The sequence below is a fragment of the Thamnophis elegans genome, chromosome 2 (genome assembly GCF_009769535.1).
Source record: "Thamnophis elegans isolate rThaEle1 chromosome 2, rThaEle1.pri, whole genome shotgun sequence".
Lineage (NCBI taxonomy): Eukaryota > Metazoa > Chordata > Lepidosauria > Squamata > Colubridae > Thamnophis > Thamnophis elegans.
Window position 1 is genome coordinate 7,671,083 of NC_045542.1, and position 25,925 is coordinate 7,697,007.

The window sequence follows — 25,925 nt, forward strand, 5'->3', positions numbered from 1 at the left end:
TGTGTTCTGGTCACCTGGCTGCCTGTACTGAAATATGAAGAAAGAACAAAACGTCCATTTTAGTAGTATTTTATCTGTTTCTCTCACAGTTCAAAATAATCTTTCTTCGTCCCTGACAGGTTCTTCTAGAACTCTTGACTGGGAGACGCCCCATGGAAGTAGATTCTCGTGGACACAGCAAGTACTTAGTGAGCAATTCTTATCTTATCTTATGCTAATTGATTATGTAACATGCAGCTGGACTTTTTTATGATTGCTTGTCCACATTTGTGCTTTCAGAAGGATCTGATAAATGATGAAGAGGAGCAAGAAGTTGTGTCAACGGACACAACTTCTTCCAGTCATACCAAAGCAGCTCAGCTTGGCAGCCATCTCTACCAAAAGCACGTAGACCTGCGGTGTGGCCCCTGTCCAGAGGAACTGGGCAAAACACTAGGAAAGTTGGCTTGTTGCTGTCTCCACCCACGAGCCAAGCGACGCCCTTCAATGGCTGAAGTAAGAGAACAAACATTTGATGTCTTCCTCCGTGAAGAAATCTGGAATTTGCTTTGCCCTTCATGGTATTGGACCTGGGTACTTGAGAGACCGCCTGCTGCCAATTACCTCCCAAAGACCCATTAGATCACACAGAGCAGGCCTCCTCCGGGTTCTGTCTACCAGCCAATGTCATCTGGCTACTACCCGGGGAAGGGCCTTCTCTGTGGCAGCTCCGGCCCTTTGGAACGAACTCCCCGCAGAGATTCAGACCCTCACACCTCTCCAGGCCTTCCGAAAAGCCGTTAAAACCTGGCTGTGTCAGCAGGCCTGGGGTCGATGAGTTCCCTTCCCCTCTCGAATCGTGTGGCTGTTGGTTGTTTTTAAATGCCCTGTACTTTTTGTAGTTTTTGTGCTTTTCCCTTCCCCTCCTTGGGTTTGTGAGCCGCCCTGAGTCCCTTTGGGAATAGGGCGGCATATAAATAAATTGAAACTCGAAACTGCTGTAACAAAGCTTTTAACTTTAAGCCTTTGTTTCATAGAGTCAGGATTTTGAACATCCATGAATATCTGGCACAATCATGCATGCTTTGTGTATGCTACCTTCTGAATCTGTTCTCTTTTCACATATACTGACTTTGCTTTATGCTGTTGTTTCACATCAGCATCATAGCAATAGCAATAGCAGTTAGACTTATATACCGCTTCATAGGGCTTTCAGTTCAGTTCAGTTCAGTTTATTAAACTTATATGCCGCCCTATTCCCAAAGGGACTCAGGGCGGCTAACAAACCAATAGGGAATAGGGGCAATACAAAGAAAACAAACAAGACAGATACAAAATCCAAAAAAACAGATTAAAAAGAAAACTTCACAACAGCCGCAACAACTCAAGTGGGGCTGGGAATTCATCAGCCCCAGGCCTGCCGGAACAGCCAGGTCTTGACGGCTTTATGGAAAGCCTGAAAGGTGGTGAGGGTCCGGATTTCCACAGGGAGATCGTTCCAGAGGGCCGGAGCAGCCACAGAGAAGGCCCTCCCCCGGGTAGTCGACAGACGACATTGGCTAGCTGATGGAATCCGGAGGAGGCCTAATCTGTGGGATCTAATTGGTCGTAGGGAGGTAATTGGCAGGAGGCGGTCTCTCAAGTACCCAGGTCCGATACCATGTAGAGCTTTAAAAGTCAGCCCTCTCTAAGCGGTTTACAGAGTCGGCATATTGCCCCCACAATCTGGGTCCTCATTTTACCCACCTCGGAAAGATGGAAGGCTCAGTCAGCCCTGAGCCAGTGAGATTTGAACCGCCGAACTGCGGAACTAGCAGTCAGCTGAAGTGGCTGCAGTACTGCACCCTAACCACTGCGTCACCTCGGCTCTTTAGTCATAAAGAAAGTGTATTTGTATAAATACATACATTCACAGTAGTGTTTCCTACCCCCTTCCCTTTTAAATCCCTTTCTGTGAACATCTCCGCAGCCCTGCCTAGATCTGTGTCTGGTGTGCCCTTCTGTGTACTTAGAAAGTGGAAATTTTAGAAATATTCCAGACAAAGCTTATACCTGGAGGTTCATATCAGTTGGCTGGCATCAGAAAAGTCTACCCCCGCCCCTCCCAATTTATCTGATTTTTGCATACAAGTGCAAACCCTTACTTGTCTTAAGACCTAAGGAGAGGATTATAATTCATTTGACTCACCCAGATCATTATAAGCACTGTAAAATATTATTCCAAGTTGGCCCGGACTTGTGAATGAGTCACTGAGAAATAATTATTGATGTCTAGAAACCATTTAGCGATGATAGAAATGCTTCTATTTACCCTCAGTGGGAGAACTAAGAACAGAGATGATTAAAAAAAACCTATAGTTTTTCAGATATTTTCCAACCAATTTGATTTCATTATATATGAATAGAAACATCTGTCTCTTTTATTGGCTGATGTTTCTCGGATGGCCATATAGTATAAATAAAAGAGGGATGGCATATTCAGCATGGAGAAAAAGGGCACACACACACACACACACACACACACACACACACACACACCACCCACTGCTTATCCTTCCCTCCATTGTTTTTGTAAAATTCATTTTGTCAGCTATCGATACCCATTCCATAGGACCAGCAACTAGAAGGATCCAGGAAGGGAGAACCATTGGTCTTCCAGATGTTGCTACATTTCATTCTCAGCTGACATGACCATTGATTAAGGGTGTTTGGGTTAAAATGAAGCAACATCCCAATTCCAGTCCAGCATGATTCCATTTCTGTGGAAAATGCTACTGTCGCAATGGAGTGCTGTTTTCATTTGCAGCTGCCCGTATCACTTCTATGGAACTGACCAATGCATGAACCCTAAAAGGAAAGAATTAAGATTTAAGATTTAGTTTATTTGTATGCCGCCCTTTTCCGGGAGGGACTCAGGGCGGCGAACAACTCAAAAGGGGAAAAGGGGATACAAACACAATACACGTAATTAAAATACACAAGAGTCATACAGCCATACAAGTCGAGAGGGGAGGGGAACTCATCAACCCCAGGCCTGCCGGCACAGCCAGGTTTTGACGGCTTTTTGGAAGGCCTGGAGAGAGGTGAGGGTCCGAATCTCCGCGGGGAGTTCATTCCAAAGGGCTGGAGCTGCTACAGAGAAGGCCCTCCCCCGGGTGGTAGCCAGATGGCATTGGCTAGTAGACGGAACCTGGAGGAGGCCAACCCTGTGCGATCTAACGGGTCTATGGGAGGTAATTGGCAGCAGGCGGTCTCAAGTACCCAGGTCCAATACCATGAAGGGCTTTATAAGTTACGACTAGCACTTTGAAGCGTATCTGGAGACCAATCGGTAGCCAGTGCAGCTCGCGGAGGATAGGTGTAACGTGGGTGTACCGAGGTGCACCCACAATCGCTCGCGTGGCTGCATTCTGGACGAGTTGTAGTGTCCGAATACTCTTCAAAGGCTGCCCCATGTAGAGCGCATTGCAGAAGTTAATGATGGCAAATGGGGAAGCGACAATGGATAAATGCCGAGTTATATTGAGTCACTCGTACTTTCTGCTGCTTCCTAGTGGCACTGCAGTGTGCCTGTTGATGGCTATTTGTGCCCTATTTACTATAAATATAACGGAAGGAATCTCGGCTTAGAATATTCACTACATTGTTTGCAGTATTTCAGGCATATTGTAAGGCTGCCTATCAGGCATTAAGTGAGCTTGGGAGGGAATGGAGCTTCCTGTTCAAAGGAGCTGGCTTATACGGCCTTGGAAATGGAAGAACGAGTGAGTTATTTTATTTGCTAGATGGTTGTTCCTAAGAAGCAATGATACGTAACTATTCTTCCTCTCCTGCAGGTCTATCAAGAGCTAGAGGGGCTACAGTTACTCCTATGTGGGAAGTCTTCTGCCTTTTTACTACTGCCTCCCCAGCAACCTCAAGCACCCCAAGAAGACTACTATTCATCCACGCCTCTTAATGAACCCGAGGAAAGTGATGAAAGCTTAGAGGCCAACTCCAAACTGTTGAGCCGCCAACGAGTGACCAGAGAAAGTGTGTCTATTGGTCAGTTAGGTACGATATTCTGCAGACATCTCTTTCTCCCACTCCATGCAGAGGCTTTGCCAGACAGAATGATCAGCCGGCTAAACAGATAACAGAAAGCTATAAGGGTGGGGTTCACACAAGATGACAAGCCAAATGTAAACAAACAACATTGTATATCATCAAGGCCGTGTTGCGGCCATATAACAGCCGTATATTTAAAGCAGTGTTTTATCAACTACCAGATGTATAGACTTCAGCTCAGAATTTTCAGCAATGGCTGCACTGCTTGGGAAATCCAGTGAGCTGAACACCAAAGAGCTGGAAGTTACTAAGGTTGGAAATTTAAAAGTATTTATTAAGCATAATGAAATATTTGCTGTTCTGTCCCCCCCTTCACGGCTCGTTAACAAACGCAGGCAGGCAACTTAAAAGGAAGTCTTTCTTTTATCAGTTCTCAGTTTAAACTGGCTTCTAGCCCAAAAATAACATAAATACAAGTCTCCGACAAGAATACAAAACAAAAACTCTTACAAGCACTGCACTTCTTCCACAGTCCCCACGGATCAGGTTTACACGAAACACCAAAGCACTTATCCAAGTGTAACAGGCATAAATCACGATTAATAATCAAGCAATGTTGTACCAAACAACACAGGAAGGAACGTTGACTCCAGCGACTAGGGCGTGGCAGCATCCGTCCTTTTATCTCCAAACTTGCCTCTAACCCGCCCCAGCTGCATAATGAATCTTGATCCCGAAAAAAACTTACAGCAGACATCTGCTGAGTCACAACAATTTGCTAATTAGAAAAATGGTTGAGAAACAGCCACCTTGATTGGATCAGCTGACTTCAAGTAATTAAGGCATTTGTTTGGAATACTTTAATGTGTCCTTGTTCCAAGTGAATGCTTGCAAGATAGAGAGAAATTGCAAATGTTTATTTTAAAATGAAAATAACAACTGTGGGCCCTTGGTCATCAAGCGTGTTCATGTAAATGTAATAGACTGAAATATTTTCCCTCCTGTGCTTTGCTGTCAGATGGAAGGAATGATGCAATTAAGAAGGTAGGCCACCCCTAACATTAAATCAGTTATTTATGGAATGTATTTTGAGATCAGATACAATATGACACAAAACCTTATTTATTAAAGCTCCCAGGCCCAACAGGGCAACTGGAAGTTTGTTCCCGAACTTCCAGTTGGGCCATTTTTTGCCCTCTCCAGGCTCCAGAGGCTTTCCTGAAGCCTTGGGAGGGTGAAAAACGGAGCAAACCGGAAGTTCATTCCCAAACTTCCTTCAGGAAAGCCTCTAGAGCAGTGGTTCCCAAACTTGGCAATTTTAAGACTTGTGGCTGGAGAATTCTGGGAGTTGAAGTCCACAAGTCTTAAAGTTGCCAAGTTTGGGAACCAGTGCTCTAGAGCCTGAGGAGGGTGAAAAAAGAACCCTGCATGGGGGGAAGTCGTGCGCACATGCGCAGGTGGGGCACGCATACGCATGCACACGCAATAGCGTGCACACAGACAATTTTGGCACACCTTTCGAAAAAGATTAGCCATCACTGTTCTAGAGTCTCCAGCTGGGTAAGAAAATGCCTACCACAAACCCTGTCCAGATGTGGCCGCCTGGTAAGAGCCGAGGTGGCACAATGGTTAAATGCAGCACTGCAGGCTACTTCAGCTGACTGCAGTTCTGCAGTTCAGCTGTTCAAATCTCACCGGCTCAGGGTTGACTCAGCCTTCCATCCTTCCAAGGTGGGTAAAATGAGGACCCAGATTGTTGTTGGGGGAGATATGCTGACTCTGTAAACCGCTTAGAGAGGGCTGAAAGCCCTATGAAGCGGCATATAAGTCTAACTGCTATTGCCATTGCTATTGCTATTGGTATATCACTAATATGGAGCAAGTTGGAGCTGTGGCCTAACATGGCTTTAAATCCTGTTCCACGTCCGTGTTAATTACTTGACCTGTCCATCTGATGTTTTACAGCTTGTTTGGTCAATTTTGTTTTAATCATTGATTGTTCTGCTGGGCTGCAGCTTTTTAAAAATGCATTTCTTCCTTGCTTATTCTGTGCCATCTCCACCCAGCCCTATATCTGGTAACTTTCAGGCACCTTTATTTTAACATTTTATATCTTTCGCTATTTTTATTTTATTTCAATGTATGTGCTCAGTAAGACTTAACAGCTTTAATAGGATAGCAATACAAATATGTTGAAGTAGGAGTGAAGCAGTGGTGGGTTTCAATTTTTTTTGGAACCTACTCTGTGGGTGTGGCCTCCTTTGTGGGAGTGGCTTGCTGGCCATGTGACCTGGTGGGAGTGGCTTGCCGGCCATGTGTTTTCTTCCTTTCTTTCTTTCTCTCTCTCTCCTTCCTTTTGTCTCTCTGTCCCTTTTTTCTTTTTTTCTTTCATCTCTCTCTCACTCTTTTTCATTCTTTTTTCTTTTTTTCTTTATTTCTTCCTTTCTCTTTCTCTCTCTCTGTGTCTGTCAGTCAGTCAGTCAGTCAGTCTCTCTCTCTCTCTCTCTCTCTCTCTCTCTCTCTCTCTGTGGGGCAGTGATGGGTTTCAAAAAAATTTTGGAAGCTCTTCTGTAGGTGTGGCCTGCTTTCCGGGTCCACTGGTGGAACCTCTTCTAACCGGTTCGGTAGATTTGACGAACCGGTTCTACCAAACTGGTAGGAACCCACCTCTGGAGTGAAGGTACTTAAAAGGTACAACTTAAAAGCAGCGCTGCAACCAAGGTGCCTTTTAAGAAGCTCAAAATGTAAAGGTTGCTTCATCTGGCACCGAAAATACCCAGGGTGGCGTCTGGAGAACAGCTAAAGGACAATATTGCCAATCGGAATGATAATGAGGGAAAGGCCTTGAGACACTGGGCAAAGAGATGCTGCCAAGGGAACTGCCAGATAAGAGACAGCACAGCCTGCATTTGGATAGTTGGATGGGGCAAAAGGCTCAGAAGATACCCTGTCTTGTTTCTCGGGCTGTAAAAGAGGTGGAGGTGTGGAGAAGATTGCACCTTCATAGTTGCAAGATTCTGTCAATATAGCTTTACAGTAAAGAAGAATTAGCTCATCTAGTTGTGATTCTTATCTGGCTTACTCCAGGACAGTGTTTCTCAACCTTGGCAACTTGAAGATGTCCGGACTTCAACTCCCAGCATTCGCTGGCTGGGGAATTCTGGGAGTTGAAGTCCGGACATCTTCAAGTTGCCAAGGTTGAGAAACACTGCTCCGGGAGATAGACGCTAATGCAGCTGTTCTGTTAAGGGCCTCCATTTGATGATCCAGGTAGGCTGTCACTGAGTGGTCTCTTTTCTTTCTGCAGGTAACTCTGCTCCTCAGATTGTCATCAACCCAGCAAGGAGGCGCATGATGGAACGGCTGGCACTCTATCATGAGGGAGAGCTTGACAGCCTGGGTGTGCTTGCCTCTACACCTTCAGGAGAAGGTAACAGCCCCACCTCTGTAATGCTGTGCAGCTGGAGGTGGCACTATTCAATCTCCAAACTGGTTCTGTTAAATTAGGGAGTGGCATTTCAAGAAGGGGAGTTCAGTTCCAATCGTCATTGTTCAGTTTCACTTCATCAGTCAGCGTGCTCAGTAGAGAAGTGTCAAAAACTCTCTATTTTCATGTCAGAATAAAAAAAAAAAATAAGTAGGCTTTAAGATCAATAGAAGAAAACATTTGATAACTAGAGCCAAGATTACTTTTGTCTGAAGCTTGCATAAACAAATATGAATAGAACATGTCGTGATGGTTTTATGCTTAAAGTACTGTGACTTTATACATTGCAGATAAGTTTGGACAAATAGCCTTTTTTCACGTAGGAAAGACATACAATAGGAGCAGCAAGTGTGACATTCCTGACTTGTTCTGCTTAAGCTGTTTACTTCAAATATATAAAGCCTCTGTAGAAACAATGGCTCCATTTTAATTTCTGCTCTGACATCTGGATTTTCATGTTGAATATATACCTGGAAATGAATTCCTGAGGATCAATTAAGCAGTGAAAATTTATAGCCCACATGAGAATGGAGAGTTTAAGGATCTATTCATTTTGTTTGTTCTCAGTTGCTCCTCCCTGATATCCAGTGGTGGGTTTCAAAAATTGTTCGAACCTACTCTGTAGGTGTGGCCTCCTTTCTGGGAGTGGCTTGCCACCCATGTGACCAGATACAAAATTATGAATTAGTACTTAGGTCGGTCCAAGTAGCTATTCAGAAACTCGGGCATTGAAGCATGCAGGTTTTAAAGCTGTCACGTTACAAGATCCTTGCACCCCTAACCCTTTAGAAAAAAAAACTAGGGGTCTTCAAACCTGACAGCTTTAAGACTTGTGGACTTCAACTCCCGTCATGTTGGCTCAGAGACTCTGGCATTGAAGCATGCAAGTCAGTGGTGGGTTTCAAAAAATTTTGGAACGTCTTCTGTAGATGTGGCCTGCTTTCCGGGTCCACTGGTGGAACCTCTTCTAACCGGTTTGGTAGATTTGACGAACCGGTTCTACCGAATAAGTGCAAACTGGTAGGAACCCACCTCTGCTGATATCCCTCTGAATCTCTGCCTCCTGCTGTATTGTGCCTTGTCAGGAATTTCTGAACTCGAACCTCAAGTTTCTCAAAAGATTCAAACAGCAAGAAAACACATCTGAAGTCAAATTTATATTCTTACCTAATTTGCAAAATCTGGTTTTTACTTATACAGCAGAATGTCAAGGCTATTTAAGTAGGCCAAGATGGGTCAAAAATGAGGCATTTTGGGTAGGACAGGAGTTAGACGAAAGAAGATTCTCAGGCTGTGTAGGAGAGATCTTGAATGGCTGGGTATTTGAAAATCATTATGAGGTTAAGATAAAGTTTGAAAATGGTCCTAGAGAAGGAAAGTAAAAACAACCTTCCTATAAAACCAATTTTCTCCGAAGCTATCTTTGGTCTCTTTTTGCCACCAGAGATGGCTCAGAATCCTATTAAAACAGATATACTTCCTTCATGGGCATCCACAGTTCTTCCCAGACTATTGTTAGACAGCTTCTGATCCTATGCTGTGAAATACGAAGTTGGGCTCCTCAGATTTTACCACAGCATTTGTAGGCCCATTCCCTCTGCTGTCCAAGTGGGATTCTTCCTAGTTTTGGTAAAACAGGCAATGTAGCAAACCTTTACCTTCTGTCTACATGACAGAATGCTTTAAGGTAAAGGTAAAGGTTCTCCTCATACATATGTGCTAGGTGGGTTTCAAAAATTGTTCGAACCTACTCTGTGGGTGTGGCCTCCTTTGTGGGAGTGGCTTGCCGCCTATGTGACCGGATGGGAGTGGCTTGCCACCCATGTGACCAGATATGAAGATGCCGACGACACTTGTCAGAACCCCCTTAAATTACTTCACACCCAGCACTGGCCTGCATAAGAATATGATGTAAACTTGTTTTTTAAAAGGCATCTTTGCTTTGCGTTAAAACAACTTCAACACACGCAATGTTCTGATTGCACCACAAACGCAGTAGTCATCCTTACCTTTCACAGAGGCACTGAGTTTTATAAATAGGAGCATGATAGTGTACAATAATCATATCCAAGGACCAGTGGTGGATTTCAAAAATTTTTGGAGCCTCTTCTGTAGGTGTGGCCTGCTTTCCGGGTCCACTGGTGGAACCTCTTCTTACCGGTTCGGTAGATTGACGAACCGGTTCTACCGAATAGGTGCGAACTGGTAGGAACCCACCTCTGGTGCTAGTGGTTCCTGAGTCTAGGGGTTGGTGCTCATCTCTGTTTCAAAGCCGAAGAGCCAGCTCTGTCTGAAGATGTCTCCATAGTCATGTGGCCAGCATGACTAAATGCCGAAGGCGCATGGAACGCTGTTACCTTCCCACTAAAATGGTCCCTATTTTTCTACTTGCATTTTTACATGCTTTTGAATTGCTAGGTTGGCAAAAGCTGGGACAGGTAACGGGAGCTCACTCCGTTACACAGCACTAGGGACTCGAACCACAGAACTGCCAAGCTTGCCATTTCACTAATGCCCACAGTTCAGCCCTAATAGTTGTGATCAGAGAAATTTGGTGATGACTCACTACTTTTTTTCCAGATTTAATTTTCCCTGGTCCCAATGAACTGAGGGGAAAAAAATACCTTGGGAGGGGGGGAAATAAATTCATCAACAGATGCCCAGGTTAAAACCCTTGACTTCTGCTATTGCTGATCCCTGAAATAAAGGCCTTGTAAGCAGTGCAGATGTGAGGCATTCCACGAGAAGGAAAGGGAAAAGCAACAGGCCTGCCAATTTACTCCGAGCTCAACTACCTGGTTTATGTGGTGTATTATGTATTGCTGTATTTCCTTACCTCCTTAGCATAAACAAGGATTTCAACTCAAAAAGTTTTTGTTACCCAGCTTACCCTGTGGAGTTTGCTGATGTCTAATACGTTTTCCATCAGAAAATGTTGAAGCACAGTAATCATATTTGCTAACATTTTTCCTTCTTATTGTTGGCTGACATTTACAACACTTTTCTCCAAAAGCCAAAACTATGGGGGGAAAAAAATACTTTACATAGAAGAAATTGCTCTTCAAATAACTCTTCACTGCAGCAAAGATATACACTGATCTTCTTTCAAGTTTAGACTTCTCTTTGCCACTAAGAGGTTTAGATACGTAGGCCCATTTTATACGAAATGATTGCATCGAGGGGTGACTTTTTATTTTTAAGTTAAGCTAATATGGGTCTTGTTGAAATGAACCAGGCTTCAATCTTGCTTAGCAAGATGTCTCACACAGAAGCCTCCGGGACGCCCCCAAGCTGGAGATATTAATGGCACATTAATCCCCTGTATTAACTGATATTCTGTTGCATACTACTTCTGAACATTTACATCTACATGGAACTGCCGAGTCAGGAGACTTCGCCACAGGGTTAACTCCCAGTATGCTGATAATATTCAGTTACATCTGTCCCAGGGCATCTTAGTGAAGGTGTTGAGGTTTTTTCTTGGCCTGGAATCTGTGCAGATTAGAATGGAGTAGTTCTGAAAAAAAATTAGATGTGGGTTTTAGGGTCCCTTATACTTTGTGATTTTCCACCATTCATAGTTCTCAATCGGGTCACATTCCCCCAGGCAGTTTGTACAAAGTCTGGGAGTTCTGCCCGCGCAGACCCTGTTCAAGTAGGGTCTTTGCACAAGTATCAGTTGCACCCATTTCTATATTAATAAGCATTACTGGGCTGTCACTCATGTCTTAGTCACCTTCTGATTAAGACTATTGCGACATAGTCTATGTGGAGCTGCCTACTTGGAAAGTTTAGCTGGTTCAAAATGTTTACTGCCTGTGCCAAGACATCCCCATGGAACTCTCTCAGTGGGCTTACAAATGCTATTGTAAGGAGAGGTGGGTGGGAGGGAGAGAAAGAGAAGGAGAGGAGGGAGGAAGAGAGAAAAAGAGGAGAAAGGGTAGGAAGGAGAAGACAGAGGTTAGGAGTAGGGGAGAAGTAAGGGAAGGAAGAAGGGGAAGGAGAGGAGGAAGAAAGGAAGTAGAGAAGGGAGGGAGGGAGAAAAGAAAGAGAAAATAAGGTGGTATCATAGCAGGTGTGAAGGATGGTAAATAATACATTCCAAATTATAATAAGAATGGCAAAGAAAAAGAATAACTATGTGAATGTATACCTATAACTCCATGTAAGAGAATAGATGACAGTAAAAATATAAAGCACAATATAGGTAAATAATACTTGATCATAAGTAGCTAGGTATAAATAAATAAAGAAATGTATATAAAAATGGATAATGAGTAATGAGATTACGAACGCAAGATAGAAATGTATAGAAGGGAAAACACTAACTGCAAAGAAACCGATTCGGAACTGCTGTATGATATACGATGGGACTTATTGTTCCTATGTTGTTTTTAAGTTATGTGGTTATTTTTGTTAATGTGTTTATGTGTTCTGTTGATGTGTTTTATGTGTATAAAATTTAAAAAAAATTAAGAAAAAAAATGCTATCGAAAAGTTGTCACCTTTAAAGCCATATGTGCTCATGAGACTAATCTGGCAGAGTGGGTCTGCTCCAGGTCTCCCCCGGGGAAGCGTTACCTGGTGGGACTCAGGAAACAAGTCTGCTGCCAATTACCTCCCAAAGACCCATTAGATCACACAGATTAGGCCTCCTCCGGGTTCTGTCTACTAGCCAATGTCATCTGGCTACTACCCGGGGGAGGGCCTTCTCTGTAGCAGCTCTGGCCCTTTGGAATGAACTCCCCGCGGAGATCCGGACCCTCACCTCTCTCCAGGCCTTCTGGAAAGCCGTCAAAACCTGGCTGTGTCGGCAGGCCTGGGGTCGATGAGTTCCCTTCCCCTCTCGAATCGTGTGGCTGTTGGTTGTTTTAAATTCCCTGTACTTTTTGTTGTAGTTCTTGTGTTTCCCTTCCCCTCCTTTGGGTTTGTGTGCCGCCCTGAGTCCCGCCGGGAATAGGGCAGCATATAAATAAAATGAACCTTGAACATACCTTCTCAGTCACAGCACCTCTCCTGTTGTATAGCCTTCTCCCTGAATTACAAATAGCCACGCCTATTGGCCTTTTGGAAGAATTGGCTCTTTATCCAGGCTCTAGAGCTGGGATACGGATGGAGTTCTGGCATGGAATTCTGGCATGTTTGTTTGATACATTAATATACTTTTTTTTTGAAAAAATTTTTTTATTAGTTTTATTACAGAAAAAGCACACACACAAAAAAAGAATCATCTTTCATTACATCTTGTAGAAAGCGTATTATCCATTGGTCACGAGTACATTTCGTGCATTCCTTCCACAATCACATATATTCCATTCAGTTTGAATTGTATATGTTAAAAATTTATATATTTTATTATCACCATTTTCATTTAATTAAGATTTCAAGAACACAGCCACCTGCTGGCATTATTTTTTCTTCCCCCAGTCTCAATCAATCTGCCATATCTTTATATCTTTATAACATATTCTTTAAAAAAAGTCAATTAATATGGCATCTAACATTTCCTCTCCCTAACAATGTTTCTCAACCTTGGCGACTTTAAGTCCTGTGGACTTCAACTCCCAGAATCCCCCAGCCAGCATGTTAGTATATAGCATAGCTGGCTGGGGGATTCTGGGAGTTGAAGTCCACAGCACTTAAAGTCGCCAAGGTTGAGAAACACTGCCCTAACATATCTTTATTATTATTATAGTTAACTAGAGGTTATTTACTATTTTTCTCACCTCTTCTCTCCACAGGCGCAAGAAAGCAACAATATACATTAATATACTTTTTAGGGGCTTTGAGACAGTTTCTGTTAAATTGGATTCGTGTAGTTTAGTTATGTTTTGAGTTCCTTGGGTAAAAAATGTTTTAAGTAAATAAACAAACGCGGGAAGTCATCGTTTTGAGGGGATGTCTGTCCTTTATGAAATATAGCACAAAATCATCCAAGAAACTAAATCATCATTAGGTCACTCACTCCCCACATGAGTATTCTCCAGATGTGTTAGATCAGTGTTTCTCAACCTTGGCGACTTTAAGTCCTGTGGACTTCAACTCCCAGAACCCCCCAGCCAGCATGTTAGTATATAGCACAGCTGGCTGGGGAATTCTGGGAGTTGAAGTCCACAGGACTTAAAGTCGCCAAGGTTGAGAAACACTGTGTTAGATTTAAACTCTCAATCGCAGCTAGAGGATATTAGGCTTGGAGTGGCTTTGGGAAAGATGGACTGAAGGCAACGCAGACAGAATTATGGTCCTATTGCGCTAATTTCTGTATTCCAGTTTTGGGACACGTGAAAAATGCTAGCTGATAAAGAGCATTTGGGGAAAAAAATATATTCTGTGAGAAGTTGAAATCTGGGTTTCTTTTCTTTCTCCCCTTCAGGCGCCATTGCTGAGCCACCTCGTGAACCTGAAGAGAGTGATGAATTTGAGTGACATGAATTCAACAAGCACGGGACCAAAGTTCTCATAGCGCTGACAGCACTTTGCAAATTACAGGGGTCATGCCATCCTCTTTGGATGCCAAGCCTGTTCCCTGCTTAGGTGGTACCAGTGTGGCACGCGTTTCTGGTAGAATTTGGCTTCAGGCCAGCAGTCTGCTATAAATGGAAGTCGTCATTGGAATTACGAATGGAAATCAAAACTGGTGGGGTGGGAGTGGTTACGATGTGGATTTTCATGGTTATACAAGTTCCTCACTACATGCTCCCTTTCACTGAATAGATAATAAAACATTTTATATATTTTTTAAGTTGTTTCATTTAGTACATAGTTTATATGTTTATTTGCAGGGTGTAGTAGACATTTGCAATAGTTATAAGCAAAATACCTCCTGTGCAAGAGGAAACTTTGTCCTATCGGAGTTTTCAGAAAGGTGAGAACATCTGCTTTCACTCCTGCCATCTAATTTCCCCTAATTTCCCCTGCAAGAAACTTGTGAGCTGTGAAACCACATGGAAGCAAAGCTCCCAGGGAGAATATACGGTGGGTTACCGATTTTTCAACCAGATGGTTATCAGAATGGTTGGTTTTATTATTGTTATTCAATTGTTTAATCAAGAAAACCACAAAATTAAGAGGAAAAAAGGACAGTGAAAGGGAAAAATGTAAAAAACCCAAATACAATGATTTTAATAAAGAGAAACGGGAAAGAAAAAAAATAGAAAACATTTACAATAATGTTAGGAGGGCAAGTTCTGCCCATTGACATGATTTTTCTTTTTGTTGTTGCTATGCTGCAGTTGTGATGGAGCCATTATAGATTCTGTTTTAGGAATGTAGTTCAACCTCACAGTAAGAAGTTCCTATTAAAAACTGAATTATGCTAAATATTAACGATGCTGAATAATCACATTGCATCACCGTGAAGGGAGAAGTTGTGGTAGGAAAAAGTTACACTTTGGACAAAGGACATGAAAGTTTAAATTCATTATTGGCCATGGAAGCTCAGGGTGATACTTTGGCCAGTCTGTCTTGGCCCAAACCCTGATGATGGGATGAGATAGAAGAGGAAGTGCTATGTACCCTAAACTAAGCTCCTAGATAAAATTGAAAGTATACCGGTAGTCCTCAACTTACAACAATTCACTTAGTGACTGTTCAAGTTACAACGGCACTGAAAAAAACGGACTTATGGCCCCTTTTCACGGTTACCACCTTTCCAGCATCCCCATGATCGTGTGATCAAAATTCAGATGCTTAGCAACTGGTTCATACTTATGACCACTGCAGATCACGCAATCACTTTTTGCAACCTGAGCAGCAAAGTCAATGGGGAAGGCAGATTCACTTAACAACCAGGTTACTAACTTATCGACTACAGTGATTCATTCAACTGGCAAGAAATGTAAAGCCGTCAAAACCTGGCTGTGCCGGCAGGCCTGGGGTTGATGAGTTCCCCTCCCCTCTCGACTGGTATGGCTGTGTGATTTTCGTGTATTTTAATTATGTGTACTGTTGTTTATGTTCCCTTTCCCCTTTGAGTTGTTCGCCATCCTGAGTCCCTCCTGGAGAAGGGCGGCATACAAACAAACCAAATACAAAATGGGACAAAACTCGCTTAACAAATGTCTCACTTAACAACATAAAGTTCGGGCCCAATTGTGGTCGTAAGTTGAGGACTACTATATTCCTGTAGCCAACTTACAGTGGGCTCAGGAAATTACTGTCTGCACAGGCCTTAAGAAAGAAAACTGAGGAACGGTGACCTTCCAAAGGCAGTGATTCAGAATGAAAGGAAAATGACTTTGTCATATGACTGTGAATCCCTTTCATTCAAGTCACGCTCCGGAGCAGTTCTTCTACACTGAGACGGGCGTGTTTCTCCACGTGGATCAAGTGATCCCATTTTGCACTTTCAAAATGTAAATGAATCTGCTCCACTGTAAATTGAGGACTACTGTATGAACCAGCAACTTTTTTCTCCCCTTTGTGGTTTTATAAAACAGCGTTATATTCAACTGGGAAATAAACCGAGTGGATGCTGTGTGGATTTCACCAACTATCTTCAATACCTTTTTGAAGAAACTGGCATATTTTAGCAAGAGTTTTTAATTCTTTCAAACCACATTAGAGTATGTTCTTGTACTGTTATAAGTTTCTCCTTTGATTAAGACAGTTCATTGATGTCTTAAGATTATTTCGCTGAGCTTAGCCGGCGTCTGCTCATTAAGGTAAGGAAGAGAAAAGCACAATGGAACTGCAGCACATCGCACACCTTGGACCAAAAATGGCCAGTGAGTCGAGAGAAGAACGCCCACTGCGCCAGTTCCCGATCCCACACTTTGAGGCTTACAAAACCGAAGCAGCACATCGTCCCCAGGACTATAATCCAGATGGAACTGGCGTTGCCAAAACGTCTTTGCACTTTCAGTACTCTCCAAAAAACAACAATTATATGTCCGCTCAATGCCAACTCAAAACCCTGTGGGTGAAGCACTGCCAGGACGTAACTAGACAGTGAAGTCACTTCTACGGCTAGGAAAACGTACGGCTCCCACCCATTTTCAAGAAAGAGGCACCAAACAATGACCCAAGCAAAAATTGGTAGCGTTAACAACTGATCTAACACAGCTGCCCGGTGATGCTGCGTCCAGAGCCGGAGCCATTGCGTAGGCCCGTATAAAAGCGCCATGAGGGCAAAGATCTCTTGAAAGTAGGCCTGCCTACTCTTGTCACCCGGGCGCCACCAATACCAACCCAGAAGTACGTAGGCCAAATTGATTAAGCAATTGGCTGGCATAGCAAGGAAGGCTGGCATTCCAGGCACCGTTGGCTCAGCGTAATGCTCGTAGCCAGTATCCGTGTGAGCGCCATCAAATATTCCCGAAGACACCGCTAGTATGCAAAGCAGCAGGCCTCCCGTCGCATGCGAGAACGCCTGGCTGTCTTCTGACTTCATAGCTGCCTTTTTCAAAGTCTCTTGAGTCTTGCTCTCTGTGCTGCTGCCAAACGGCCACCGCTGCTACAAATGCTTCGTTTCCCATTATTTATTCACTTTTTTGCCAGTCCGGCCATCCATTCCTCCTAGAACAGCTTACGGAAAAACAAGAAGAGAGCATGAAATGGATGACGCAGCTGATTTAAGTTTCCCCAAGATGAATTTACTGGCCTGGGTGGGCTTTCCCCATCAATGCTGCACACAGGAAGTGAGTGGGTTGAGTTAAAACTCTTCTCTTAGAAACCCGAAAGCTTGCTGGCATTTGCCGAAAACCACTCCTCCTCCTCCTCCCTCTCCTGCTCAAACAGCCACAGCGTGAGATTACTCAAGCAAAAGCCCAGCAGGTTTTCTTGGCAGCTCCTGTACTCACAATTATGTTATGAAACAGCTGTAGTGGCAGGATTGGCTATTGGTGACATCACGGCTTAGTGGGGGAAATTGGGGGTGGGTGGGTGGGTAGGGTTGTTTCCTTCCCGTGATCTTCTGTTTTGTAACCATGGAGACAGCAAGTGCTAGATTGTAAGCCTAGAGAGCGCTTAACGCTCAGGCTACAGAACTTTCTGTTCTCCAGTCTTTCTTGCAAACAAGTTGCTTTCGTACGAATCATTCTTTGCAGACACATCTGCACCCTCTTAGAAATAGCAATAGCAGTTAGACTTATATACCGCTTCATAGGGCTTTCAGCCCTCTCTAAGCGGTTTACAGAGTCAGCATATTGCCCCCAACAACAATCTGGGTCCTCATTTTACCCACCTCGGAAGGATGGAAGGCTGAGTCAACCTTGAGCTGGTGAGATTTGAACCGAACTGCAGTCAGCTGAAGTAGCCTGCAGTGCTGCACTCTAACCACTGCGCCACCTCGGCTCTAATCTATGGTATTATTTAAAAGACATTTCAGAGATAATTTAGAGTTGGGAAGAGATTCAGGGGGTGGGGAAGAGTTCAGTTAATATTACAAACAGCAATGGGAAGTCACAGCTGCTACGCAGTTCTTTTAGCTGGTATTGGCTTTTCTATGCATCAAGTTCTTTCCAAGAACCTAGGATAGTGTTTCTCAACCTTGGCAACTTGAAGATGTCTGGACTTCAACTCCCAGAATTCCCCAGCCAGCGAATGCTGGCTGGGGAATTCTGGGAGTTGAAGTCCAGACATCTTCAAGTTGCCAAGGTTGAGAAACACTGACCTAGGACCTTGTAATTAATTGGTGGTGTATACAGGTAGTCCTCAACGTACGACCACAATTGAGGCCAAAACTCGTGTTGCCAGGTGAGGAATTTGTTAAGTGAGTTTTGTCCCATTTTGCGACTTTCCTTGCAACACTTGTTAAGCGAATTGCTGCAGTTCTTAAATAAGTAACTTGGTTGTTAATCTGCCCTCCCCGTCGGCTTCGCTTGTCAGAATGTGGCAAGAGATGGTCACATGCGCCCCCCCCCCCCCCCACAGTGTCACCATCATAAATGTGAGTCAGTTGTTCAAGCATCTGAAGGTACCGGCAAATCACGTGACTATGATGGTCACAAGTCAAAAATGGTCACGCACCACTTTTTTCAGTGCTGTCGTAACTTCGAATGGTCACTAAGTGAACTATTGTAAGTCAAGGACTACCTGTATAGGCGGACCCAAGCAGTGTGGTCCTGTGCAATTGACAAGATGGAAATTTTGTCAATGTACAGATTTTTTTAAAACACTGTTCCAAGATTTTTTGGTATTGCATTGCACCCAATGTTGTTTATTAATTTAGCGATTTATTATTTAGATGGGGGTGAGGGGGGGGGTTCCACCACAATACCGCGAAGCCCTTATCCGCGAAGACATAAGCGCGAACCCTAATCCGCGCCGTCCGAATCGCTAAAGCAAATGCGACCTTACCGCGCTGACATAAGGGCGGAGGGCAAATCCGCGCCTTCCGAAGCACTCAGCACCCTAAACCTAACCCTAAAGCAAACCCCTAAACCTAATCCTAACCTTAATTTAAATCGGCTTTCTACCGCCGCGCTGTTTTAAAGTGCCCTTCTGTCGCCACGCTGTTGTCGCGGCGGTGATGACATCACGGCTTTAGCGATGCGGTTTTATCACCGCTATTTTGACGTGCGCGGCTTTGTCGTGCCACGAGGGGGGGGGGATATAATTTACACATCAAGCTTGGCTCCTGAGGTTTCCCTGCCAGTTGCATGGAATTTGCTCACCACTCCCTTGTAGTTTGACTTGCAACATGACTTACAGCTCTGCTATCCGCCTGAGATACCCCACAAGTCCCACAAAGGAAGGTGCTGTAGCCCTCGGATTCTTTCATCCAAATACCTGCTTCTCGTGCTTGTCAGCTTTTGGGTCACGTGGACTTCAACTCCCAGAATCCCCCAGCCATGCAGAAGTCTGGGAGTTGAGGTCCATAGAGGCTTAAAGGTAGCCAAGGATGAGATGAATTGCTGCATACATTATGTGCTGTATGTAGTTGGCTGAATTTCAGTAAAGTACGCGATTTAAATAGTGAGAGAAATCCGCTTTGAACTGTTCATTCTAGTGCCACCTGCCGTAGATTATTATTATTATTACTACTAATTATTAAGTAAGAGGGGTCTTCAAATTCCAAATGCTCAGAAACAAATGTCATGTGTATGTATATGTTAGAAGTAGTTCATTTTAATCACAGTTTTCAGTTTTTAATCACAAGATTCTCTTTGGGGCATTTAACCTTGTATGAGCTTCTTTTAGTCAAATTTGTAATAATCCATTTTTACTGTAAATTGCCCAGAGTCACTTAGGTGAGATTGGCAGTATAAAAATGTGATAAATAAATAAAAAATACCTATTCAAACCTATTTTTCCCCCGATATCACTCCAGGATAGCTAGATACTGCCACCTAGCGGAGCATCAGGAAAATGCTTCCATTTACAGAATACAACACCTTCCACCCCCCCAGAAAATACAGTGCATTGTCTATTTGGTTCAATTGGGGGGGGGGGACCACACTTCTCTGAAATCACCATTTTGGATGGTCCATTCAATACACAATCTGCATAGAACCTGGAGAGTGCAGGAAATGCAAGACAAAACTGGGATACATCACCACTTCTCTCCATACATCAATCCCCAGGATAATAGCCAGCTGGTCCCCTTTGATTTCCCTAATGTTTTCCCCTCTGTTACATCCCCTTACCCCTCCACCAATGTCCTTCAATTTTTTCTTGCTCTTCTGCTTCCAATCCGTAATTCAGGACAAAACAGCCCATTTTGGAATCTGAGCCAAAGACAAATGTTTCGGGTCAGATACAAACTACCTATATTCAGTTGCTATGTGTAAAGAATGGTTCGTGCCCCAGTGGCTTTATAGATAGATCTCTATTCCTAATTAACACCAGCTTCAGATCCTGGGGATTTTTATTCAGGAAACATATGGTTGTCTTGATCAGAAGTATTAACTAGAAGTTGTCTTGTGCCAGTGGTGGGGTGCTCATCCCGTTCCAACCGGTACGGTTGGAATGGGGCCGGCGGCGTCCTCGTGCATGCGCGCAGTTCACGCATGCGTCTTAGCGCCTGTGCGATGCTCCAGCTGCTCACGGAGAATCGCGCAGGTGCTGTATGTGCCATGCGCCTGTGTGGAAGCGCAGAAGCCTTCAAAGATTGGTAAGGAGCGCGGGCAGGCGGGTGGGCCCTTCGGCGTCCCCAGAAGTTACTTCCGGGTTCACCGACCAACCAGTCCGCACGAACCACCGCTGACCGGTTGAAACCCACCCGTCTTGTGCCCATGTACTGTATACCTTTTCTCTAAGCTGAAGGGGAGTATCTATCTGTATGCTTGCAACCACTCAAACTGCTTATTCAGAAAGGGGTGGCATTATCCAGGGAATTCCGTGGCTCAGGAATATTAATTTTCTTGGTCTTTGTCTGAAAATTATGGACATCCCAGTATTGCTCGACTACAGCATCCAGCTTTTTCATTTTTATTTTGTAGCTCAATACCATTACATAATGCCCCATTCCTACATTTTACTGCATTAATTATCTGAAAGCAAATCCAGGTGTTAACTTAATTATATTCCCAAACATATACTTCTTGTTAATGACTTAGAGCAGCGGTCCCTAACCTTTTGGACTGCATGGACCGGCGGTAGGGAAGGAGGGGATTGGTTCGCATGCTCAACCTAATCCTGCACATGTGCAAATGAAGCTTCATGCACTCACCCGCCACGTGCATGGCCCTGAAGTGGTCCATGGCTCAGGAATTGGGAACCCCTGACTTAAGAGGAAGGAGGCACTTTGTGATAGAAATCAATAGGCAATAACTCGATATATATATATTTTGCCTTTATCCTGGTAAAGTAATATTATGATTTAGTGATTATGACACTTAAAATTTTTAGCACTTTAATACTTGCATGTTATTCCTAAATTTTAATTTATCCTAATTTAATCAGAAGTTTTCATATATTTCCATTTGAGGTCAGCAAATGCTATTACAAAAGTATATACTATTCTGGTCAGTGAACACAGTAAAGATGTTCTGTTCTTTTTCATCAATTGTAATTTTGGAGAGAGACACACGTCTCTTCATAACCAACCTGCTTTCCTCTACCCACCCAGCATAAACAGAAAAAAAAAACCACTCAAGCGTTACAGAATGATTGAACAAAGGTTCAAAACATTTGAGAATGCAAGATAAAATTGGCAGAAGAAGGTACAGGAAAAAGAGAGTAAGTCATGGATTTCTAAGAGGAGATCATCCTTGCACAATCAACCTTGATTTGAGTGAATAACACTGAGGCTGTGTTTGCATAACATAGTTATTCCTAATTCAGTGAACAATGATTTACTGACTCACCCAAGTACCCAGGTTTGTACACCATAGTGAAACGTAGATAAATCATCCTACTATAATTTGTTTCATGCACACCATGATCTACAAACTAGGCAAATATATAACAACCTTGTGTAGTATGCAAACCAGCTCCGTGACAATAAATCACTCTATCCTTAGGGGAACCTAAAAAGAGAGACCAAGCAATATATTTAATACTATGGCGAGAATGTTAACCGCAGTATTGCATGCATCTATAGGAACTAATGTCTTCATAAGGACAACTACACAATATATAGGAACATCCAGGATTAAACTATGAATATTATACCATTTCTAAACTGCAATCCAAAAATGGATATTTCAAATATGGTCTTTACATGAATATTGCACACTTGTATGGAAAATTAAAAAAAAGGGGGGGGGATAAATAATACTGAGGCTGTGTTTGCATAACATATTCCTAATTCACTGAACAATGATTAAATTTAAAAATGAATTAGTAAAAGAATTCCGAAGTGTTTTGCAAAAAAATGATTACATGTTTTAATTTTTAAAACATTTCACTATTTATTGTGTATGAACCAGCCAATAGCTGGAGCTCTCTGGGAAATGTGTAATAAAACACACTAAATTGCAATTTAAATACAAACGTAAAATAAACTATAAACATTACATAAACTAGATAGCTATTATTCAGAAACCAAAACAATATTGATATCCCATCAGGCAAAGAATGTCGAATGGCTGGACCTAGAAGACGGGCTTTTTCCACAGTGGTCCCTGCTTTAGGGAACATCCTCCCTCTGAATGGCTCTGACAGTTAAATTTTTGTAAGGCCCTAAAAAACTGGCTATGTACCTGAGCCTGGGATGTGTTCAAGGGCCCCGTTTCCCAGCTGCATTACTAACTGGTCAAATATCTCAGCTGCTATGTTATGTTTATTTTAGATGTCTTTGTTTGTTTACTGTTTTCAGATGTTTTTAGTGGCTTAATTGTATTTTTCTGAACTGTAAACTACCCAGAGTCATTGATTGGCTGGTTATAGGAAATGAACGAATGAGAATTGAGATACATTAAAAGCAGTTAAAAAGGTAGGAAGATACAAAGGTCTTTAACTGGCATCAAAATGATGTTACTGTGGGCACCAATAAGGCCCTAATTCCTAATCTTTTCAAAGGTACAATTTGCAGTCTTCGGTCACAATCTCTTTATAAAATAGACACACAAATAGGGGGAAAAATGTCACAATAAAAGCAACCAAAAATATAAAAAGCTTTTGCAATGCTGGTGGGATTGAAACGAATCAACTTGAAATCTTTATAATTTAGCCCACTCCTTGTTCCCATTTGCTATTTCTCTTTTTAAAATTATTTTTTAAAATAGATGTTATATTCTGAATCTTAGTGTTGATCTTTCATTGTGGACAAATTATGTGACTGCAGCGTGGCCACACAGCACCAATGAAGCAGCCAAAATTTTGCCAAATTTCAATCCCACGTCATGGGTCCCAGATTTTGGATGCATTCTGTAAATTAGCCAATTTGAGGTACATTGATTAAAAAACTGAAAAATTGAAATGATTTTTTTTTAAAAAAACGAGAGCTTTAGTAGTATATACTAAGAAAGATACTCCATATAAGGATTGGGGGGGGGGGAAGAGAAATTGCAAATGAAACAGAAAAAAACACACACAAAGACATTATGGAAGAAAAACTCCTGAATTCAATTTTCAAAGCAAAATAATTATTTTAAACCCATGAGATAACCTATTTCTCTTCAGTTATTTGTACCTTCTTATCATAAATATATATTGATTTGGTACATATACCTTCAACAAAATTTTTTTAGCAAAACTTAATGATCTTGCTTCATCTGCATAAATCACTGATTTTTAATTTTAGAGACTTCACACTAAATCTTCCCTTCCCATGGATGCTAGTCAGCAATTTAACTTAGCCTTGAAAAAAAGCACAGGTCTGCTGCAATTTATTACTGATATACAGAACAGAACAAGATATATATATATATATATATATATATATGTATGTATGTATGTATGTATGTATGTATGTATGTATGTATGTATATGTATATGTATATGTATATGTATGTATGCATGGTGTCACAACCCCTGGTATTTATCAGCACAAATGCAACACGTATGTATGTATGTATGTATGTATGTATGTATGTATGTGTATGTATTGTGTCACAACCCCTGGTATTTATCAGCACAAATGCAACATAGATAGATAGATAGGTAGGTAGGTAGGTAGATAGATAGATAATTCTAGATAGATTTTCTTTCCCTGTATTTTATTTTTTGATTTTATTTCTGTATTGTAAACCGCCCAAAGTCCTACGGGATTGGGCTGCATATAAATGTTATTAAACTCGAAACTAGAGTTATAGATATATAATACACACACATATATATATATATACATACATACATACATATAACCGGAAAAGCCCCTACCTTTGGGAATCTAAGTGTTGAATGATGAGAAACAATAGTAAAAAAATAAAGCAGGAAGACTGTTCAAATTACATGTATTTTTCCTCGATGTATTCTACAAAGGCAGCAATACCTCGAAATCCTACAGCACTATATCATTATTAATATGCAAAACTTGCATCTCTGAATTGACTTCACTTAGACAACAGTTGAACTTACTTCCGAGGACTAGGCTGATACTTATTGGGCAAGTTTAACTGGTTTCAGCGCAACGTAGCCCTCGGCGGGTAGACTGCCAAATGAACCCTTGGGGAGTCACGGGGGTTTATTGTTAGGCCAACGTGTGCAGAGCCGAAGGCAATTGCGAGTCAGGAAGCAACTCAATACGGGCAAAGAAAGGCCGCTTTCTTATCGCGGGCGGCCAGACCCACCATATCCGGGTCTTCCCAGAGGCAGCCGGGAAGGGCCTATCAGCGAGAGGTTTCTGCGCCTGCGCATCGGCACCGGCGAGTCCCACAGAGAAATTCCTAGAGTAGTTGCGAAAAATCGTAGTAAAATAATAATAGCACCTTTCTCCATTCAAGAGAAGTTCGCCAGCGATATTTAAATAAGTCTCCTACGGATCCGTGTTTGGGTAACTGAACATCTGAACCGCCAGCTCCTGTAAACCAATCCTCGCAGGTCCTTCGATCAACGGCTTTGGCCATGCTGAAAAAACCGGGGTGTCACGGCAGCCCGCTTGTTCTTTATTTCCAATGCGTCATTGTCAGTTCCTGTCTTCAACATCCGGGCAATTGAGCCCGTTGGCGCCATCTTGATTCCCGATACGTACAGCGGCCGCCATCTTGGTTGCTTTTTCGGTCACCCCCCCCATCCGCTAGAGATATCAGCCGGCGCCATTTTGGGGGCTGTATAGCAATTCGCGTAGGGCAAGCGATTGTATATTTCTATTATCCGGTGATTTAAAATAAAATTTGGTTTAATCGGGAAAACACACCAGGAACGTAACACCGAGGTTTCTTGAGCCTAACGAAGCCGTTTTTGCCGAAGGTTCTGCCCATCCGGGTATTTAGGAGGCAGCCATCTTGAATGCGTATATATTTCCGCACCATCCGGGAATACAGGAATCGCCATATTGAATCTCACATAACACAGGGCGGCGACATACGGGCATTGGAGAAGGACGCCATTTTAATGCTGGAAAGGGAGGGAAATATACATCCGGGAACTTCATAGGACATTGGAGTGTGTGCGTGCGCTTTTTTTTTTTTTAAATTGGAATAGTAATAGCAAAGGGGAGGATCCAAAATGGCAGCTTCCAGATAAAGCATGAAACCTGAATTTTATCATCATTCCCGATATCATATAAACCTGCCTAATTCCGAATCGTGTTATTTAATTCCTTGAAATTCGGGATAAGATTCAGGACCAGAAATATTTATAAGAAATCAAGATCGCTTTTGGCGGAAAATAGAAGCAGGTGCATTACTGAGCATGAGTAGGTCACGGGTACTGTCTTAACCGCTGGATGACACGCGAGCGTCCAATAAATGTTATTCACGTGCATCCACGAAACGAACGCAGCGTCAATTTTTACCCCCAAAGATGGCGGCGCCCATAAGCGTTGCTATGCAGTGAAACACTCGCTGAGAGGCGGAGGCGTATCGCGCCTCCCCCAAAGCACTCGTGGCCGGTACTAGCGGCGAGGCCGGTCATTGGTGGAGCT

General features: G+C 42.8%; 2 protein-coding genes across 6 annotated transcripts in view; one reads left to right on the forward strand and one right to left on the reverse strand.

Moving 5' to 3' along the window:
- IRAK1 (interleukin 1 receptor associated kinase 1) overlaps positions 1-14,808 on the forward strand; it is a 38,808-nt gene extending 24,000 nt beyond the window's left edge. The window contains exons 10-14 of one of the 2 annotated variants that reach the window (XM_032210543.1): positions 120-188; positions 280-495; positions 3,816-4,023; positions 7,334-7,456; positions 13,887-14,808. In XM_032210543.1, the coding sequence (XP_032066434.1) occupies positions 120-188; positions 280-495; positions 3,816-4,023; positions 7,334-7,456; positions 13,887-13,939 (669 nt within the window). In that variant the 3' untranslated portion in view covers positions 13,940-14,808. Of the gene's footprint in view, positions 1-119; positions 189-279; positions 496-3,815; positions 4,033-7,333; positions 7,457-13,886 lie in introns of both variants that reach the window. The other variant, XM_032210542.1, reaches the window with a different exon arrangement.
- A 748-nt stretch (positions 14,809-15,556) lies between these two features.
- On the reverse strand, positions 15,557-25,378 carry TMEM187 (transmembrane protein 187). Of its 4 annotated transcripts, none has more exons than XM_032211543.1 (2): positions 24,769-25,378; positions 15,557-17,038 (listed from the first exon to the last, which is right to left on the reverse strand). In XM_032211543.1, exon 2 carries the CDS (start codon positions 16,902-16,904, stop codon positions 16,140-16,142), a length of 765 nt encoding a protein of 254 aa, XP_032067434.1. In that variant the 5' UTR covers positions 16,905-17,038; positions 24,769-25,378; the 3' UTR covers positions 15,557-16,139. The 4 variants fall into 4 exon arrangements, with proteins under 4 accessions (XP_032067434.1, XP_032067433.1, XP_032067435.1 ...); XM_032211542.1 differs by lacking the exon at positions 24,769-25,378 and adding an exon at positions 24,419-24,762; XM_032211544.1 differs by lacking the exon at positions 24,769-25,378 and adding an exon at positions 24,221-24,412.
- Between the last annotated feature and the right edge of the window lie 547 nt (positions 25,379-25,925).

Coding starts and splice junctions, on each gene's coding strand:
- TMEM187 (XM_032211543.1), bottom strand. CDS start 16,904: ATGAAGTCAGAAGACAGCCAGGCGTTCTCGCATGCGACGGGAGGCCTG.